The sequence below is a fragment of the Camellia sinensis genome, chromosome 6, assembly GCF_055761805.1.
Source record: "Camellia sinensis isolate YWXY chromosome 6, ASM5576180v1, whole genome shotgun sequence".
In the NCBI taxonomy this organism is placed as follows: Eukaryota; Viridiplantae; Streptophyta; class Magnoliopsida; order Ericales; family Theaceae; genus Camellia; species Camellia sinensis.
Genome location: NC_138966.1, coordinates 122679873 through 122700692, shown reverse-complemented (window position 1 = coordinate 122700692; position 20820 = coordinate 122679873). Strand labels below are relative to the sequence as shown.

Here is a 20820-nt window from a genome sequence, read left to right as displayed (position 1 = left end):
TGGCGCTCAGCCTGGCCAAGTCCGTATCTTCAAAGAGTGGCACTGCTTGGCGGGGGGGAGGCATTTCAACCTCCTCGCTGGCGTGAACCCCATAGGATAACCGCTGGAACGCCGGTATTCTCTGAGCTTCGCACCGGCGAGCCCGCTCCTTTAAAACTGCCCGCAAATCCTCTGAATGAGCGGAGTAAGAGTACCTCGACGTCGTCTCCGGACGTGAGGGTTTGTAGGTGCTGTCTTGCGCGCTAGAATTCTCTGCACTCGCGTCGGAATCACCAACCTGGTAACTTCTGGTAATAGATATGGACTGAGTACGTCGCTGACTCTATCCGCCTGAACGGCGGGATAGGGTGCACTCACTGTGGTCTCCCACTCCAGCTACACCTTTCCCTTTGACATGCCTCTTCAGATCCTCCATCTCCGCTGCCATTCGCCGGATGACAGCATCTTGGTCCCTCAACTTACTTTCCAGTCGTCTGGTGTGTGAGTCTCTCCTCCGCCGGTGACCGTCTGGACTCCGCGAATGACCATGACTTCTTCCGCGCTTATCCCGCGCGTCTACTGACTGTCCTCCAGCGGGCGTCCCCAAGTCTGCCATTGGATGGATGGCGGGAGGACCTTCTCTCCTTCGGGTGAACTCCGGGGTGGCTCCGTCTATGGTAGACAACGGAAACTCGTCGTTGTTCGCCATGGACGGCGATCAGATGAACCTGGAAGACAAGGTTTTGTCTGTCAAGCTTCCCACAGACGGCGCCAATTGTGCGGGGAGCAAATATTCCGGCAAGCCCGTACTCCTTTCTTCCGAGCTCCGTCTCTGTCCGATCACCTGCGAGCCAATAAGGGTGAGCTACCCGGCAATGTGTGGCCGGAAAAACCCTCCGACGATCAAGTTAGCACACACCTTAGGATAGAGAGAGAGAGAGAGGAGAGTTTGAGTGTAAGAATTTCTTTACCAAAAATGTTCGTGTTCACGCGTACGGGGGGGCGTCCACATGCATATATACCCTCTGCGCCCTATATCTACTCCCAGTCATCTCCTGACACGTGGCTCTGCTATCCCATCTGTCAGCATAAACCTTGCTGACCATCACCTAATCTCAACTGCCTGCCTTCATAGCTGGAGCTCGGCAGCCGAGCTGCTCTATCCACTGCCGTGCCGTGCTTCATACCCAAGCACTTCACTGGCTAAGCCTAGGGAGGACCGGGTTAGGCTGTATCTCGGCAAAGCCTAGCCCGAGGCACCTCCTGTGGTCAGCCTTACTGCCGATCAAATGATTATCTCGGCTAACCACGCCTTTCCGGGCGCCGGTCATTCAGTTTGACTGGCTCCGCCTTTACCTGATCAAGGAGCTCAGTCCAACCGAGCACTACCTGCCGAGCAGCTTCTTTACGGTCTGGTCGGCACATGCTTGGCCCAATTTCTGCCCGGCCCAATTCCTGGCAGCCCGTCAACGGGCGGATCGCCGGTCATCTCGGCCCCATGCATCATTGGGCTCTCAACCTGCCCGGCCGTTACCTCGGCCCAATTCCAGACCATAAATCTCCCTCCCAGGTACGATCACCATACTTGCATAACAACACAAGAGGTGGAACTATTTTACAAATCTGCAATCAATTAATAGTAAAAATTTACTGTCAATCAAAGTAAAATTTTACTGTCACTATAAGTCCAAAAGTCAATTTGTGTTTAGTTTGAATTGATAAAATTTTATTGTGGTTTAGTGTAACATTGTACTATATTTTAGAATTAATTTTTACTATTTGGTTTGCCAAAGATTGACAACTCATGCAGTGTGTCACCAACACAACTTAAGACATGAATCTAAAAGTAAAATTTTACTTCGATATAAGAGTAAAATGTTACAAAAAGAATCTAAAAGTAAAATTTTACTCTGCATAAAAGTAAAATTTTACTCTGAAATAAGAATAAAATGTTACACTCTAAATCTAAGAGTAAAATGTTACACTCTGAATCTAAAAGTAAAATTTTACTCTGAAAAACGAATAAAATGTTTGAATTTGCACAAAAGTAAAATTTTATTTTGAAAAACAAGTAAAAAGTTACACTCTGAATTTAAAAGTAAAATTTTACTCTGTATAAATGTAAAATTTTACTATGAAAAACGAGTAAAATGTTAGACTCTGAATCTAAAAGTAAAATGTCACTCTGTACAAAAGTAAAACATTTTACTTTGAAATAAGGTAAAATTTTAATCTAAAAGTAACATTTTACTGTGAAACCACAGGCTCATCACACCCATAGATAACCATTCAATAACATAGTAAATTTGTACTTTATAGAAATGGTATTATTTGCAGACAATGAATTTGTTTGGTGCAATTTTTTGCTAGTTAAAATTTGATAACTAAAACGCATAAGCTAAAAGAGCATATCTCCCATATCTTCTCAATAATCAAAATTTATGCTTATCTAAGATATTTTTACCCAAGCAAAAGTTGCAACAAACATGATCAACGTCAGTGGAGGCAGTGTTTGTGGCGGCTGAAGTGTTTGGCAATGACCACCGCTTGACAGTAAAATTTTACTGTTATTCTAACACCATAGTAAAATTTTACTCTCATTCTAAACAGAGCACGTACCAGAGTAAATTTTACTTTAATTCTCTTAGACAAAAAATAGAGCAATAGAACCAGAGTAAAATTTTACTCTGATTCTGTCAAACGAAATCAGATGAAACATAACAAAAATAAATCAAAAAAAAAAAAACATACAAAAACAAAAAAAAATTAATCAATAAATCAACATACCTAATTGAGAAGAAAAACCTCTAAAACTCGATCAACAGTCACAAATCTTAATGAAACTCTCGTTTAATTGAGAGTGTTGATCGTCGACGGCGAGATCGTCTATTGTTGACCAAGAGAAAGATCTTCGGTTGCGAGATCTTCAGATTTTGAGATCGTCTTCACCGATTTCGTTCCTGCGAGATCTTCAGCTCAGATTTCAAATATTTCAAATGTATGATACGTATATATAGAAGGGCAATATTGTGATAAAAAAATAAAAATTATAAAATGTCCTTATTAAGGTAGGCATTTCCTACTCAGGGGCTTTTTGAAAGAAAATTGATTGTATTATCCTTTACCCAAATAAAAAGGTCCAAAATGGGAGTTTCACCAAAAATCCCATAAAAATAATTATATAATTTTTTGTGGAGCAAAATACATAGTTGGCTTTCCATCCAACTTTGTTACTAGTTGGATACTCTCGAAACACGGCCGCATGGTGCTATAGTATTATAATTTGGATAAACTATTAATAGATCATAATAGTTGAATTTAATTTTCATCAAATCTTATTAAAAATAAGTTTTAGTAAAAAATAACAATTAGTAACTTTTTTTTATCACGATTTTTATAAATTGTCGTTAAAACTTATAATTGGTGATGTTTTTTGTGACGAATTTTTCAAACTGTTACTGAAAGTGAAAAATTAGTGACTTTTCTTGTGACAAATTTTTTAAATCACCATTAAAACTCATAATTAGTGACATTTTTTGTGATAAAATTTTTAAACTGTCATTAAAAATTAACAGTCAGTGACATTTTTAATAGTGTTTGATGAAAAATGTCATTCAGTGTGTTTGGTTTCAGTTTTCTGATAATTAAGTTTTTTGTTTTTTGAATTTTCTTGTTTTTAGTGAATATTTTTTAATTTTTAAGCAATTTTTTTACTTTTTTACATACACCTTACTTAGATGAATCTAAATAGTAAAATATTTGTGAAAAAATATTTTTAAAAATTAATAAATAAACAAAAATACGAAAAATGTACTGAATTTTTATATTTTTTTGGTATTTTTTATATTTAGTGTATTTTTTAAGAATTTTTTTCACAAATATTATAATTTTGGAGTGTATTTATATTAGGTATGTCTAAAAACTAAAAGAAATTTGCTTAAAATATTGAAAACATTAAAATACAGAAAATAAAAAAATAAAATTTTCTGAAAATTATTTTTTAAAACCAGAACCAAACAAAGTAATCAATTCTCAAATTGGATAATAAAACTTATACGTTTCCTAATGATTTTATTTGAATGATTGAAGAACATGACGAAGGAGCATGGAAACTAGTACGAGAATACCTAATAATTTTCATTAATTGGCCACAACGTTTCATACAATTTCTCCTCCTCACTAGGAGTGTAAAAATGGCCTGTGGCCCATGGGCAGCCCGAAGCCCGCTCTCGGCTCGGGATGGGCCAGGCCTGTTTGGGCCCAAGCCCGAGCCCAGCGGCTCGCTTAAGGCCCACTCAAGGCTCGGTTCGCCCAAGGCCTAATGTCTTTTTTAGTAGAAAATAATAAAATTTTAGTAAAAAAATAAAAAAATAATGTCTAGGCCCGCCTAAACCCAGCCCAAGCCCGAGGCTAGGCCTAGGTCCAACGGGTCGGCCCGAGGCTCGGCCTACCGGTCCGCCTAAGGCCTGAATACCCCTGGGCCTAGGTGTCACGACCCAAACCTACCCTTATAGGTTTAGCGCCGTAACCAGCCAGTAATCCTTAGATTACCGAAGGCCTCTTAACAGAATAACATATAGTTTGGGGCTGCGGAAGTAATATTCAAAAATATATATAGTCCATTGAGTTGTGAAGACATACATGAGACAGATAGTCTTAAACTTTTATAAACACACGTGTGACGTCAAAAGTTATAGTAGCCACACGCCACTTCCTGTGTAATTAATAGAAAGTTTGTTCGTAAAACAAACCAAAAGGAACAAAGACTTAAACATTTACAAAACAAGGCCACAAGACTTGACATGATCCGGAACCTCCTCTGGAGGAACAAAAGGGTGGTTGACAACACAAAATTCTTCAGGCATCATCTTAAGCCTGGTTACGTGCCTGCTCACCTACATATATAAATAATACAGTGAGTGGAAGCCTAATGAATAATAATATACTAAAGGGTTAAATGAATGATGTCCCATAACTAATTCAGAAATCAGAGTTCATATCGGAGACAGGTTCACATTCGTATTCTTGATCAGAACATACACAGAAATCAAAGGTCACGCTTAATCTTACATGGCTTATCTGTTAGGGCTAATATATCTCATACAGAACATCAAAGGTCATACTTGTCAGTTCCATAAGAAACCTTCGGCCGGGTACGGATAACTTGTCAGTTCCATAAAGGAACCTCCGGACTGGGAACAGATAACTTGTCAGTTCCATAAAGGAACCTCCAACTGGGTACATATAACTTGTTAGTTCCATAAAGGAACCTCCGGTCTGGGTACAGATAGCATACTTGAATCACAGATTTAATGTCACAAATATTTGTCAGAATTGGACAATCATTCATAGTACAGAACATAACATTTCATAAAACAGCTTTTATTCCACATACAGAAAATAATTTAACTTGAATATAATATTACTCACAGATAACAAATGGCTCCAAGTAAACGGACACAGTAGGCAATTCAGATATCTTGTAACGCGTGACCTACACAGATACAGAATGAATACGTACTGAATTACACACCCAGAATCATTAACTAGGTTCTTTCTTGTCTTGGTGTGTTTCTATCTCTTATTCCCATTATTGTGTCTTAATCTTGGCCTAGGAATGCCTAGGATGCAATGAGAATGTTAAAATGCACTTGAAAACACTTAACAAACACATGCTGAAAACAGGGTCCTCGCTCAAGTGCAACTTCCTTCGCTTGAGCGGACATGCAAAATGTGAGTGGTCGCTCGAGCGTAACTTTTGTCGCTCGAGCGGTCTGTAAACTTTTGCAAAAGTGCTGGTTGCTTGATTTTCCCGCTCGATGCTCGCTCGAGCGTGAGACCATACCCTTGCTCGAGCGCAACTTTTGTTGCTCAAGCGGTCTACAAAACACACAAACTTTTGGGAGCATGCATTTTACGCTCGAGCCAACTTTTGGTCGCTCGAGCAGAAATATGAAAATGAAGGTGGTCGCTTGAGCATAGGATCTGTCGCTCGAGCGTGGAAGCAGAATTCTGGAATTTTCAGATTTGCTTCCAAGCTTCAAATTCAACCCCAAAGCTGCACATTATGGTTTCTTGGGCCAAAAACTTGAGGGAACTCTTGTAAACTGGGAAAACATGGTGAATTCAAAATTAATTCCACAAAATCAAGGTTCAAGAGTATGTGATGTATGCAAAACCAAACCCAATTCTTTGAAAATATAACTATATATATCATGCATGTAAAGCTGCAAGTTCCAAGCTTCCAAAACATGATCCAATGAGGTGTCTAACTTGAAAATATGTTGAATTCTCAAACCAAGGTCAAAATGAGGACATGTAAGAGGGAATTCTTTGAAAACAACTTCAAATTATAATGAAATGAGCATGCATGCATGATATGGTTCATTTCTCTTTAATTCTAACTCAATTCTTGTATCAACCTACTTAATTATTTAGAGCTCATGTCCTACACATCAGATGTAAACAATCTAAAGGTTGAAACCTTACCTAAACTTCCTAAGATGAGAGCTAGAGGCTTAATTCTTGAATCTCTAAATTCAATTCTTCCTTTTCGTAGCAAATCCCTTGGTTGAGCTCAATCTTCTCCTTACTTTCCTACTTTCACGTTTGTGTGTGTGTGTATGGGCTCAAGAATGTGTTGAAATGAAGGAAAATGATGAGTGAAGGTATAAAAGGTGCCTTATATAGGCTTGGATTAAGTAATTCATTAATTAAGCTTAATTGAACATTGATATTCCTATTTTAATTGTTCCGAATTGAATTTTAATTAAATCTACTATAATATTCTAAAAATTCCAACTAATACATAATTTAAGTCAATTTTGCGATTGGATGCCAATAAGGCTTTCAATTTACAGAACGAAACAAAAACGAAAATAGATATTTCTACGATAAACAGATAGAAGCACAATAATGCAACACACACACATGTAATTTAATTCAGAATTTCTCTTAATTACTAATTAAGCTCATTTAACCATGAATTAACGTAAATCAGATATCGATGTTATTACACTAGGGTTGGGCCTAGGCCTGATTTTTTAGCTCGTGGACCTGCTCGGCCCGACCGAAATTTTGGCGGGAGCCCGTGAGGCTCGACATGGGCCGGGCCGGGCCGCGCCAGATTTACACCCCTACTCCTCACGCACCTCCACCCGAAACCACCAAAGACCGCAACCTCCCTCTTCCTTCCTGTTGGTTTTGAGTTTCATTCAATAGACGTCCGATTCAGCAGAGTTCAATCATCAAGCGCCACGTAAAGAAGCGGGTCTGACTTTTAGATCCTTTCCTTCCCGTTAATTCTGGGTTTTTTTCATTCTCGTTGATTGCTGCCATTGGACTCTTTGGTTGTATGGGGGGCATGCTCTTTTTCTCTTTGGATGGAGGATGCCCATTAACTGTTCGATAATTTGCTTAAGCTAAAACTCCCAACAAGGCTCGTTTGGGAATTGACTAGTTGACTTTTTTTTTTTTTTTTTTAAAAAACGTGTTAAAAAATAGACGAAGTGACGTGATGGATTATTTTTAGATTTTTAACTATTTTAGCCAAAAAATAGCTTCGCAACTATATTTCAAATATAGTTGCCTTGTTTATGCTTTTGTATTAGGAATTGGAGGTAGTGGAGGTTGACAATGGTGATGTTGCAGGGTTGAAGAAAGAGATACGATGGATTTTGGTTGGTGTTCCTACTGCCATAGCTACCATCGTGTGGTAGACCCAGAAGAAGATAGAGATAAGACAGAAGGGAAAGAAGAAGAAAAAAAAGGAAAGAATTTTTTTTTTTACATAAAGGGGTGATATTGTAACTTTATTAGTTAATTAGCCGTCACTGGGGAGGTTGGTGATATTTCAAATAATAAAGGGGTGTCATGTCAGTGTGATTTCAAAGAAATTCAGGGGATGTCAATGTAATTTACCCCTCCCCCCAAAAAAGGAGAAAAAGTCAAGCTCTTCCAAGAATTGAGATGACATAGTCTCAAAATGCGTGAATTGGGTTGTAAAATAACATGGAATTTTTTATTCTTATGTTTGAAGTATTTGGATTGAAACTAACAAATTTTTTAATAGAGGCTATCACTGGAATAACATCATACAAGTGCACTACAGAATGATAAAGAGTTACTAATTAAATTTAGTACCAAGCAATCATTTTCTTTTCTCTTTGTTCTTTCAGATTTGGAGAAATGATGTGCTCTGAAATCCAAACAAGCTCACAATGGTGCCATTTTTTCTGTTGGCATGGAGGGAAAGTGGGTTTTTTCAGGGGTTGGGACAAGGTTGCCAATGTGTAGGTAAATTTTGTAGTATATTACATAGATTCTATGTCGATCGCCCTTCTAAGTCCTGAGCTTTTTTTTGAATTGATTGCCATGTTGATGCTAACCTAGATAAGAATTCGTCATGTTACGAAACATTGCAAGTTTCATAAAATTTTTTATTGAATTTGATGCACTTCTCTATTTTTCCTGATGAATAAATGTTATACTCTTCTTAAAATAATATTTATATTTTTTGTTCAATGATTTCTCTAATTTAGATAATTCAGAATTTAGATCTAGTCCATTTTGTTGAAATCTCATGAGGTTGTCTACTGATTTTTAGGAACTATTAGGGGATGAGTTTGGAATAGATGTGACGAGCCTTGGATCTATTGTTTGTGATTCTGTCATAACGGCTCTCTTATACTGGCAATGAAAGGTTTTTGTTGTACCAGCTGATAAAGTAATTAAGGTATACCAGATATTTTTCACTTTGATTTTGATTTTCGTTTTGTTTTTCTGGGAGATCTCTCTAAGCTTTCCCCGACTAATATTGATACAAATGCTATGATTTTATTGAAAAAGATAAAAAAAAATAATAGCTTTGTGTCCATATGAAAGACCGCATCCTTTAAAGCATTCATTAATTTTGTCTACGATATTCATGCGGGGCATAGCAAAATGAAAATTCATCAAAAATTTGATATACATGTCATTTAGCTTCAGGTTAGGTATCCGAAGTCTTGCAATATATTTGGATAAGAGTCTCTCCTAATTACAAGTCAGTTTTATGTTATCTCAAAAAAACCTCCAATTTGGACATCTAGTTTGAAGGATATGAATTTCTTTAATACAACTGAGCATATAGCCGTTGATAGAGGAGGAAGATGAAAAATGAATCATGTAGTTGACTCATTAAGGCTTAGTTTGGTTAGCCTGAAGGATCTTCTTGCTAAAGAACGTTAATAGTAGCCTAGCAGGATTGTTAATGTAGTGCACTTTCCTGAATTACTGGTGCCTTGATTAACACCAATTTTACTTAAAATGGTCTATTTCAGGATGTTATCCCCTAAATTGATTCAAAAAATCTGCTTGTTATTATTCTTTAGAATTCGTTTTGATTGTCCTTCATATTGAAAACTGCTAATTTATTCGCTAGGGTGATGCAAAAATAAGTTTTTGTACAATAAAAATTTTCAGTCTAGTATTGCATTGCATGAGTTGTCGGTAGACAAATCAACATACAAGCTTAACAATTGGATAAATGCTGATTCAGTGTTTCTATTTGAGCTCACCAGGTATACTATTGTGGATCGTAATGGAAGTCTCACTTGAAGGATCATGTGGATGAATACAACATATGAAGATCCATGCTGGTGGCCGTGGGTACGACAATCTGGACAAGTCAACATAACTAATAAGTCAACAAAACTATTGTTTCAGTAATGTAGATAATTTGTATATAGCAGAAGTTGTTTATGTGCATACCATATTAAGTCACTATTAAAGAAAAGAGATATAGAAAGATAAATGAGATGTGTAGAGTACAGCTTGCTATGAAACTGGATCGCACGGTATATGGTTTGTCTGAAAGGTGGTAGGTAATTTGTATAGAAGACTTTCGATTGGAATTATATTTCTAGTCCTTTTCTTCTCTTTTCTTATTGTTAGCTCACAAGTTTGATTGTTCTTTCTTTACTGTAAGTTGCCTTAAGGTGAGCGCCGGTTACATTTATCATGTTTGGGAGATTAATTTTGCTTTGCTGCCTTTTGTTTGAAAGGATCACATATCTTTCATTAGTTTTAGTTGTAACGTCTCTTTTTATTGTCTCCTTTTTTTTAATATTTTTTTTTCCTCGGAGATTTATGTATAGAAATGCTTTTGGTTTTGCTGCATTCATCGTGTGCTACATTGACAACTCTGCCAAAGTTTCCCTGAATTGAGAACTCGCATCTTTGTTCCGTTTACTCATATGATTGTGAAAGTTTAAGATTTTAACTTCGAAATGGGCGCAACAGAAGTATGCAAGTCAGCAGCCTTAAATCATACCATAATCGAAGATCACATCAATGCTTTGGAAACAGGGGAGATAGAAACAAACCCTAGTATCACAAATTCAACTGCCTCTCCAATCTTTAAAAAAAAAAAAAAAAAACTAAGAATTTCCATTCCTCATGTCAATGTTTCTTACAGGACCCTTGAACCACATCCTAGCATCCAAAACCCACCAAAGCATTATAATCGTCAAAGCAACACCAAGAGCTATTGGTGCATAGTTGAAGGTGCTCCATGTAATTGGGTAGAGAGTTGGCAACAAGAATGCTGAACAGGTATAGCATATCCATAACAATGCCACCAAACAAACAGGCCTTCTTGCTTTTCCCAAGTAGAACGGGCCGGGCTTGAAATTCTCCTCTGCCATCATCATCCTCGCGAAAATTGGGACAGCGTAGCTACCGACCCACCCTATTGTGCTTATGGAGATGATGGCATTGAAGATCACATTGATTTTTAAGATGGGGAGGCCGAGGATGGCGGAGATGACTGCGCAGAACCACACTGCATTTATTGGAACCTTATGCTTGGGGTGAATTCTTCGCCATATTGGGGAAAATGGGATTCCGTTATCCCTGGATAATGCATAAACCTGGAAGGAAAAAGAGACAGTTTGTTGCTTGTAACCAAACATAGCATAAGAGTGTGGAATGGGAAGAAAACTATAGGCCCATATTGTGCCCAAATAATTGATAAAACTAAATTTTTATGAGAAAGGAAAGTAGTAAGTAGGAGAGTGATTGAGAAAGGAGCTAACTGGTTCTTGGACCGCTCTATGGCTCTATTTGCATCATGGATTTATGTAAAAATTTGAAAAGCAAAAAGAAAAAAGATGAGTGAAATATAATTATATTTCATTCACATTTTATCTATTTTTTTTATTTTCTTTTTCAAATTCCTATCTACATTTATGATTCAAGTACAGTCGTAGAAAGATTCAAGAACCAACAATAAAAAAAAAAAATGAGTTAAACCTAATTATATTTTATTCATATTTGATTATATTTTTATTTTTCTTTTTAAATTTTTACCAAAACTAATGATTCAGACGCAACCCACAATAATAAGTTTGTAAAGTGAGAGTGGGGGAAAATTCTTGTATGCTATTGGAGAGAGAGAGAGAGAGAGACTTACAACCCTAGCAGCACTGGTGGTGACAGAAAGGCCACAAAAGAAGAAGGAACCCCAGATGATGCAGAGGAAAACGACAGCTCCTGTGGAATTGTGATACCTCCCATGGAATGCATCGTAAATGATCTGAGCCGGTACGAGCGCCCCTGCTGTCTCGTTGTTCACATCATACAAGTAATTTGGGTCCTACCATCAAACGATTTAATTAGAATAAATTACAAATATATTTTTCTTGTTTACTTAAAAGTCACTGGCTCCCCTCCAGTCTTAGATCGGACTGGAGGGTGCTGTTGGATCCGTGGAGGTGTATCACGGGTTCTATTTTGATAAATCGAATCGTTCAATGTGTAAAACTCGTCGAGTATTATATATTTATAAAAAATTATGTTGATCGGATATTAATAATTACGTGATCAAACCATTTTTTTTTTTAAAAAAAATGAACAGTGTAAAAAAATAAACAGTTGACAGAAAACTAATCATTTGCTCATTTCATAGGCTGAGGAGTGGTATTTGAATCCCGAATTTATACATTTTTAGTTCTTAATAAAAGAAGAAGAAGAAAAAAAAAAGGGCTTAACCTTCAGGGATGTACCTTGATGCTGAAAGTAAGAGCCAGGTTATATGCCCATCCAAACACAGTGATAATACCAATGCTAGAGAGAATAGCAAGCGGTCCAGTTCTATCAGCTCCTTTGGTTTCTTCAGTCAAATGAGCAGCAGTGTCATAGCCATATAGACAATAATTGCTTAAGAGTACAGACATAATCACTGCATAAGGAATGCTTGAAATGCCAGTGTCTTGAGGTGCCATTTCAAAATGTGTGAACACATAGGCAGCTGGTTGTATTGGATGTGCCACCAGTGGAAGCATTATGATCACTACCAAACCACCAATGATCTGCCAATATGTTAACTTGTCTCAGATGATTAACTGACAAAGCCATATGTCGATACTAATATATAAATCGTGATATTGTTAATTAAAATTATACTAGGCATGGTCGTAGGAGTCTCTATTTATTGGAGAGTCGGATAGAAGGAGCTTTCTAGACAGGCAGGGGCGAAGGCAGTGTGTGCCCACTGCCCAGGGGGGCACGTCTCCCACCCCCCTCCTCTCAAGTTTTGATAATTATATTGGTACCCTTATATATATAAATTATATCATATATATCTTTCATAAGATTAAATAATATCCGTTCTTCAAATTATAATAGTCCCTGTATTATAAATTTTATTTCTAATTACAATGAACCTACTAAAATGAGTCATTCTATTATACATCTCCAAAAAGGGTGTACCATATGTTAGTTATTACTTTATGGTATTGATATTATAAATTTTCATAACCAAATTATTTTCATTCATAACTAAAATGACTATTATATAAGTTATAACCAAACAACACATCTTCAATTATAACAAAAAAAAAAAAAAAAAAAAATTATAATAAGTCATAATTAATATCGGAATGAGGCATTACGAATCACTACTTGATGTATAATCAAAGACTTCTTCAATCATAACCAAAATAACAACCACAAGAAGTTATAACTAAGTTATATCTAACATTATAATGTGTCATAATTAAAGACCACAAAAATCATAGTTGCGACATATGATAAGCATTTTTTTTGCTGTGCGCATTATAGAATTTCTCTACTAAAATATATCATTTCTATTTCAACTTATCTTCTTTTTTAATTTTTCAATCCACCTAAAAGAGTTACTCCACAATATTTGTATAAAATTTAACCTCAAATCATTTAATTTAAAATTCACATTTATCCAAATAAACTCTTAATATTTACGCTTAGTAATATCTCATTGTTGTTTATTATGAGAAAAAAACAAAATCAGTATTGTTATTAATTTGTGCCTCCTCTTCACTGAATTACTGGCTCTGCCACTGTAGACAGGCTCGACAGCACGGTGGAACTGCACACTGGAAATCTGCAGACACTTCATCAAGACAGAGACTTGGGCCATAGCTTAATCCTAGCTTTACCAAAGGGGTAGTGTGGCAAAGAGTCAGTAGCTCACAATTAATGGATATAGCCCTAGAACGTCAACCCAAAAATTCAAACCCATGTCCTTTCCATTATCAAATCACATGGGAGTAGCCCTCCCGAACACTAGCTATACTATGTATCAAAAAAAAAAAAAAATCAAAAATATATTTAGAACATGAATTATTGATGTGAGTACCTGCCACGAAATGGAGAGAATGTGGAGGTAGGCAATGAAATTCAAAGCGAAGCAGTTGAGGACAGCCCAGATGAAGATTAACAACAAATACAAACCCAAAAACACACTCTTTGGTGCAAAGTATCCCCCTCCCTTGTTTGTTCCTGTCCCCAGTAGTATTATCATCTGCAATGCCTGTGCTCCTGAATATGCCTATTTATCACAAAAAAATGTGTATATAAAATGTTCTCAGTAGGCAAACAGTTTTGCTAGGAACAAAAAAAAATCAATGGAACACAAAATACATATGAATGTACAAAATTTGTTAGTAGACTCCTTTTTGAAAAATCTTATTCATCTGTATACATTTTGATGTGAAGGAGTATAGAGCACCCACCTGAGCACTGATTCCAGAGATGACGCCGACAGTCTCGAGCCATGCACAACACCATGATGCAAATGGTCCCCATCTTGGTCCAGCCAAAGAAGCTGCCCAAAAGTAGAGCGAACCTGTTGTCTACGTTCAACATGTTTCAAATTTCCAAAATCACATTGATTTGGTAATCAGGAAGTATAAAAATACATCAATCAAATACACAATTAGACAAAAAAGAAACATAGATGAGTAATGTACAAACAGTACTCAAAATTCATACAAAATGATGTGATAGGTATATGTCCATTCATTTAAAATCAAAAGGTCCATTGAAGTGACTTATAATTTACTATCACACCATTCTTGTCGAATTTTTTTGTATACAAATCAGTTTTCATATTTTAATTTTTTTACTTTTTTTTTTTTTTTAAATAAAGTTCTAAAAATACTTCAGCTTCTGTTAATAAATTTAGACCGCATGAGTACTGCGATCATTCAAATTTACATTTTGTAATGCAAAGACTATAAATTGACAAAATTAAAAAAGTAATCAATAAGATGCAACATAGGTCATACTTTAAAAACCATTAGTTTAATTAGTCCTTTTTAAGACAACCCATCTTAATGAAATAGTTCTAAACTGTTTTCAGTCATACAAAATCCAGGTTCATAACAAAACAAAAACACTTTAAAAACATTGTACTGTCAAACATACTATCTTTATTCAATTTGAAACATGTGAAAGGGAAACAGAACATGAAAAGGAAAAGAATCTAAAAGATACCATAGGGTCCCAAAGAAATTGAAAAATTGAGGCTACCCATAGATTATTAGAGCATCATATGGAAATTGATCTACAAATAAAATTGTTATACAAAATTTATGAAGGATGATATGATAATGACATTTTTATAAAGGAAAACCTGATGGATTTTTGATTTTAAATTGAGAAGACATAAAGCTGTCATCATTTTGGATAAAGTTTCCCTATGAATTTTTTGTTTGTATATTATTATTCCATTATAAGTTTAGAAAACACAAAACTCAAACATAAAATGGGACACTGAAATAAATGAATTGAGAGGATTTTTGAGAAGTAGGCCCTCAAATAAATCTGGTGTGTTTGATTTTATATTTAGTTTCTGAGTTTCTAGTATTATTGATCATAATTATGCAAAAAATGTAATAGGAAGAGAAAAGAAACATACTGGGAAGGAAGAGCATATTTCAGCCATGGCAACTCCAACAAACCAAGTGAAGAATGTGACCACAATCCATCCCCATATTAAGGGTGCTGGACCTGCATATAGCAGACTTTGTCCATACAGTGGTGTTCCGGTAAACACTGCCATGCTTGAGAATGTAATTGCAAGTGTTTTGAAAAATGTCTGCAACAAACCAACCAAACAAACAAAGATTGCTTTATCAAACATTTCTAGCTTTGGATCACTAATGCTGTGTTTGGTTGGGGGATTTGGGGAGGGATTTGGAAAGGGAAAGGGAAAATGTGTGTGAAATTAGGTAAAATGTAAGTATATTTTATTCATATTTCACCTAACTTTTCCTTTCTCTTTCCAAATCCATCCTCAAATCTCCCAACCAAACACAGCGTAAAAGAACCTGATAAAAAATAGTCAAAATTACACAAAATTTGTGGACACGGACATGACACAGACATGCAGACATAAAATTAAGTGAAGATATGGAGTTGACCATCTCTCTTCTGAGTTCTTGCTTGTATCCGAGCTCATTGAGACGCTTCTCTCCCGAATCCATTTCCAGAACTTGCCAATTGACAATTGCTTGTTCTTCTTCTCTTGAGCCCATACCTAAAATGTTAGCAAATACAACACTACGAACTAACTAACTGATCAATTTTGCCAAGGAGAGGGAGATAACAATTGTAATCTTATATATCTTTCCAAGAACTCGAGGACTATGATGTCAGGAGGACTGGTGAGTTTGAATTAGCCAGTCACATTAGTCAAGCACCCATTCTGGAAGATGAAATTTAATGTTTTCACAAAGAGAGATTAGAGACCTAAAGGTGGAATGTGAAAGGAGTTTCTTCATACTAATTAAAATGCAAGTTGTTTTGAAATATAATTCTTTAATCCAAACAGTCAAACTTATTTTTCAAATCTATGTTGTTTCATGAAATCATGTTTTCAATATAACACTTTATAGGGTTGAAGTAATATTTTCAAAAAAAAATAACTTCAATTTTTATTTTTATTTTTATTTTTAAACAGAAAAATGAGTTGAAGTTTCATTTCAAAGTATGAGTTCACCAAATAATTAAGGTTTGAAAAATAAATTCAAAACTATCTGAATTTGAAAATTTTGATTTAAAGTCACTTGCATTTGGTCAAAAGACCTTGTGAAGAAAAGTTCAAAATTTATAAAGTAGTGTTAAGTATGCCCAGGAAAAAAAAAAAAAAATTATACAACATAGTTTCAAATTTATTTTTAGTATAATTATAGAAAAATTTTAGTTACATTAATTTTTTTACATATAATATTATTGAAATTGGTAATATTATAAGAATGATCTCTGTTGCATCTTTGACTCTCTTGGCTCGTTTCCATCTCTTTTGATTGTCTTTAATTGTTGAGGTCAAATTGAGGGTGCTAGGGAAAGACAAAAGAAGTTAAAATATTTGGTTTTCAGTTGGTCCATATGTACTGCTAAAGATAACAATCCATTTTAAACGCTCGCTTGACAGTTCCCAATTCCCACTTTCAACTTGACAGGAAATGGCCTTGCTACGTTGTTTAAGCTATCTGCTTGTCTTTCTTTTCTAAAAAGAAAATTTGGTCAAAACCTCACTATTGGATCCTTATTCGGTGAAAAGGACAGACAAATTTATTTTTCTTCATACCCATGAGGAGAAAATACATAATTGAGTAAGGACAAAATAAAATATATATTTTTTCTTTCTTAGATAATATTGCCAGAGTAATATGTTACTGTCAAATTACTGACAGATAGAGTAATTGTCAAATAGAATAACATGCCACTATCAAACAAAGTAGCATGTTACTGTTACTGTTTACATCAATTTCAACAGCAATAATTTTTTTTTATAAAGAATTTCATAGTCAACATGAATTTTATTTGATAAATCTTGATGAGAGAATTATAAAAATATTAATTTTATTAAAAATCAACATCTGCGTTAAAAGTTATGTTATTTTAAAATTTAATAATTTGATAATAGTAATATTTATTGAACTTTTCAAGGAAGACTTTTTGTACTTGTTCTTAATGTATTAAAATTTTATTATGAGGGGGTTTTGACCAAATCTCCACTACCGCCGCAAAAGCGAAGGTAACGCGTGGTGCCTACCGATGCAACCGTTACATAATGTTGCATTTTGAAACTTTAGGTATAACGGTGTTTAACGGACCGTTACGGCTATTGTGGTGCCGTTACGACTATTATGTAATACCAAAATGGCCGTTATACATGTGAATTTCTGTCACATCGCTATAGCAGCTGTAACGGGTGGCGGTAACAATCACAACTATTACGTTACATAACGGCGTTACGTAATAGTTGCGGCCGCTTTTTAAAACCCTGCCTGCTATTGAACCGAACTTCCTGCAAGTTTGAAACAAAATCATTGACTGCAAAAAATATCCCATTTGAATGAGCCATTGCCTAAATTGCCACTCGCACTTTTACCATTTCATATAGTTCCTCTAAGATTGGTTGTTTATAATTGAAGAAAAAATCATTTCTTCTTTTCCACACTAACCACAGCATAGCACAAGGAATAGAGCTCCAAATCTGTCCTTCTAGCTTTCAAAACTTGAAGTTTAGCCACTTGTCCAAAATGACTCCATCGATTGAGGAGCTATCCAGCTAATCCCCCACCAATTTAGCACATTGGTCCATATTCTCTACACAAAGGGACACAGCAACAATAAACCGTCCCTGGCAAAAACACAATTTGGTACTAACAGTCAATACTCAAATTCTTTGCAAAAACACAGGTGTTTGGTTATGAGTTTAGTGGTAACTCAAATCTGAATGTATTTTAGTAAAAGAATTGTGCTACGTAGCTCGAAAGAGAGGGCGCCCGAATCCCCCGAATTCAAAACGATGTCGTTTCGTCGTTTTGAATTTATTTTATTTTATTTTTTTTCAATCAGAAAAGAAGAAGAAGAAGAAGAAGAAGAAGAAAGAAGAAGAAAGAAAGAAAGAAGAAGAGAAAAAGAAAGAAGAAGAAGAAGAAGAGGCGGAGGCAGAGGCAGAGGCAGAGGCGGGGGCTGCGATGATCAGAGGCAGAGACGACGGCGGGTGGAGGTAGAGGCGGAGGCGGAGGCGGGGCTGCGACGAGTTGCGACGATCGGGCAGAGGCGACGGCGGGCGGGGCTGCGCCGACGAGCTGCCATCTCCTCTTCTCCTCTCTTTTCTTTCTCTCTCTCTTTCTCTTTCTCTTCTAAATTTCGGGCTGTTTGGGGGGACAAATTTCGGGGAAAAAATCATTTTCCTTAGTAAAAATAAATTAAGTCGATTTGATAATCAAATTTTGTACAACATAAAGTTTTTAAGTCACAAATTTTTTACATAATTATGAATACTCAATATTGGACTTTTAACCTTTCATGATTATGTGAGTGTTTGGGAAGTTATTATTTTAGCCTTGGTTTGGTAAACATATTGGGACTAAATAAGCACATAAGGACAAAAAAAAGTCACAAAATCACAAAATAACAAAACACTTGACTTTTGATGCAAAATTACCAAATTGACCCATATACAAACAAAAAGTTAAAAAAGCATCATTTCCAAGTGGAGGGCAATTTTGTCATTCCAATGCAAAAAAGTCAAAAAAGTCAAACAAGAAAACCAAACAAATAAAAAAGTCCCAGGCTAAAAAAGTCAAAAAAGCCAAAAAGCCAAATTTGCCAAACAACACCTTAGTAGACTATTTTAGTTTTTGACTATTTTAGTAGGCTAAAATTTTTGTATTTAGGAAGATAGTTGGATTTTTTTATATAATTAGATGTGATGTTTGTGAGAGAAAAAGTGAAATGATTATGGATTTGATATAACAGTTTGTCTTATTAGCTATTTTAGTCTATTTTGTCTTTTTATGAATTTTAGCCCAAAAATGGGCTAAAATCTAACTTGCCAAACACCTATGTCATTGGGTTCGTTTGGGATGTGGGTTGGTTTTTTGGGTTTTTCACTTTGTAACTATTTTTGGGTCTAAAAAGCCTCGTTGGGATGAGCTTTTTGGTTTTTTGAACTTTTGTGAGAGAAAAAATGAAATGATTATGGTTTGGATGTGATATTTTGCTTTATTGACTTTTTAGCATATTTAAGTCTTTTGTGACTATTTTAGCCCCAAACCACCCTAACCTATTATGCCAAACGAGTGCATTATTGAGTTGTACCACTATCACCATTTGTAATCACTGTCATCACCACCAAATTACTATCACCACCACCACCACCACCACCACAAATCACCACTATCACTATTACTCTACTATTACTACTTTGGTTAATTTTGGAGTGATTTGGAAAGTTAGTGGAAAGTTAGCTAAAAGCTAGCTTTTCGGTTTTAACCCATTTTGAGTCACGTCACCTATCACATTTTTTACACACAAAAGAACTAAAAGTCAAAAAAAATAAAAAAAGTCAGCTTTTAACCAACTTCCTAAATTTATCTTACCTCACAACACTACCATTACAATTGTTGTGCCACCACCCACACTGTCATTGCGACCACTATCTTATCACCTATGAAGTATGGGTAAGAGTACTGGTACTAGTATTGGCACGATACAGGTATGTTGATACGATAAAATTCAAAAAAAAAAAAAAAAAATTGAGTACGAGTATGGTTTGATACTGTACGGGAGAGAAATATTCACCTCACTCTGTATTTCCTTGCTACCAAGCTGAGATCGCTGCAATTGAACTCCGTCACACTACAAACAAACAATGGTGAGCTACTCGCTGGGTGGGTTTGCCGGAAAACCCCTTCGACGGTGAAGTTAGCTTTCTGGGAAAAGAGAGAAGTTAGAGCACTATCAAGAGAGAGAGAGAGAGAGTTCGAAATTACTTACCACTAATGCTTGGATGCTCCTCTTTTTCAAGGCTGGCCATGTAGCCTCAGAGATTGTGGACGCAGTACCTCTGTTGTCCTTCTCTGGACAGGCGGTTTTGCTGTCCTCTACATTTCTTACACGTGTAGAGACCAAAGCCTCCAAACAATGTTTGTCGCACTGTCAAATGGTATTGACGCATACCAGAAGTGGATTCCTCTTTTCTCTTTATTGGTCCACATGGAATACCTGACCAGGCTATTACTTGTGAACCACTAGCATTATGTTGACCTCCTTGATGCCGAGTTAAATCAAACCGGTCTATTAGAAGTAAGGTGCCTGGCCAAAACCCCAACAACATCATCTAGAACAGACTGAGGGTGGGCGCGCTGCTCGTCATCTCGGCTACAGACCACGATCTCATGACCTATCCCTGTCAACGAATGTAACCCAAACTGTATACAGCTCGGCCGCCACGTGGTTCCGCTACTTGGAACCTCAACACTGGGGCAGTTTGGCTCGTCGACGTGTGCCAGTTCGGCCGGGTTTGGTTCGTCACAATATTCTGCATGGGTCTAGCTCAACCTAGTACCATATTCCGTGCCGACCGACTCGGCCCAACTATGCGCCCTAGGCTCTCCTCACACGACCCAACACCACATTCCGTATTGGTATAGCTTGGTCCACCGTTCGACACACTCTCCCTCTCAATTGCCCTTTAATCCCATTCGAGTTAAATATGAGTGGGATTACCTTTTACAA

The 20820-nt window shown here is 36.3% G+C and overlaps 1 protein-coding gene and 1 long non-coding RNA gene across 2 annotated transcripts; one reads left to right on the top strand and one right to left on the bottom strand.

Annotated features, from left to right (window-relative positions):
- The first annotated feature begins 7044 nt into the window (after positions 1 to 7044).
- LOC145792859 (uncharacterized) lies at positions 7045 to 10404 on the top strand. The gene is made up of 4 exons (XR_014332966.1): positions 7045 to 7249; positions 8157 to 8274; positions 8585 to 8713; positions 9540 to 10404. It is a non-coding gene; the product is annotated as an uncharacterized LOC145792859 (long non-coding RNA).
- On the bottom strand, positions 10266 to 16410 carry LOC114288435 (amino-acid permease BAT1 homolog). The gene is made up of 7 exons (XM_028231936.2): positions 15705 to 16410; positions 15200 to 15379; positions 14013 to 14132; positions 13637 to 13828; positions 12024 to 12329; positions 11432 to 11614; positions 10266 to 10889 (listed from the first exon to the last, which is right to left on the bottom strand). Exons 1-7 carry the CDS (start codon positions 15816 to 15818, stop codon positions 10398 to 10400), a joined length of 1587 nt encoding a protein of 528 aa, XP_028087737.2. The 5' UTR covers positions 15819 to 16410; the 3' UTR covers positions 10266 to 10397.
- Between the last annotated feature and the right edge of the window lie 4410 nt (positions 16411 to 20820).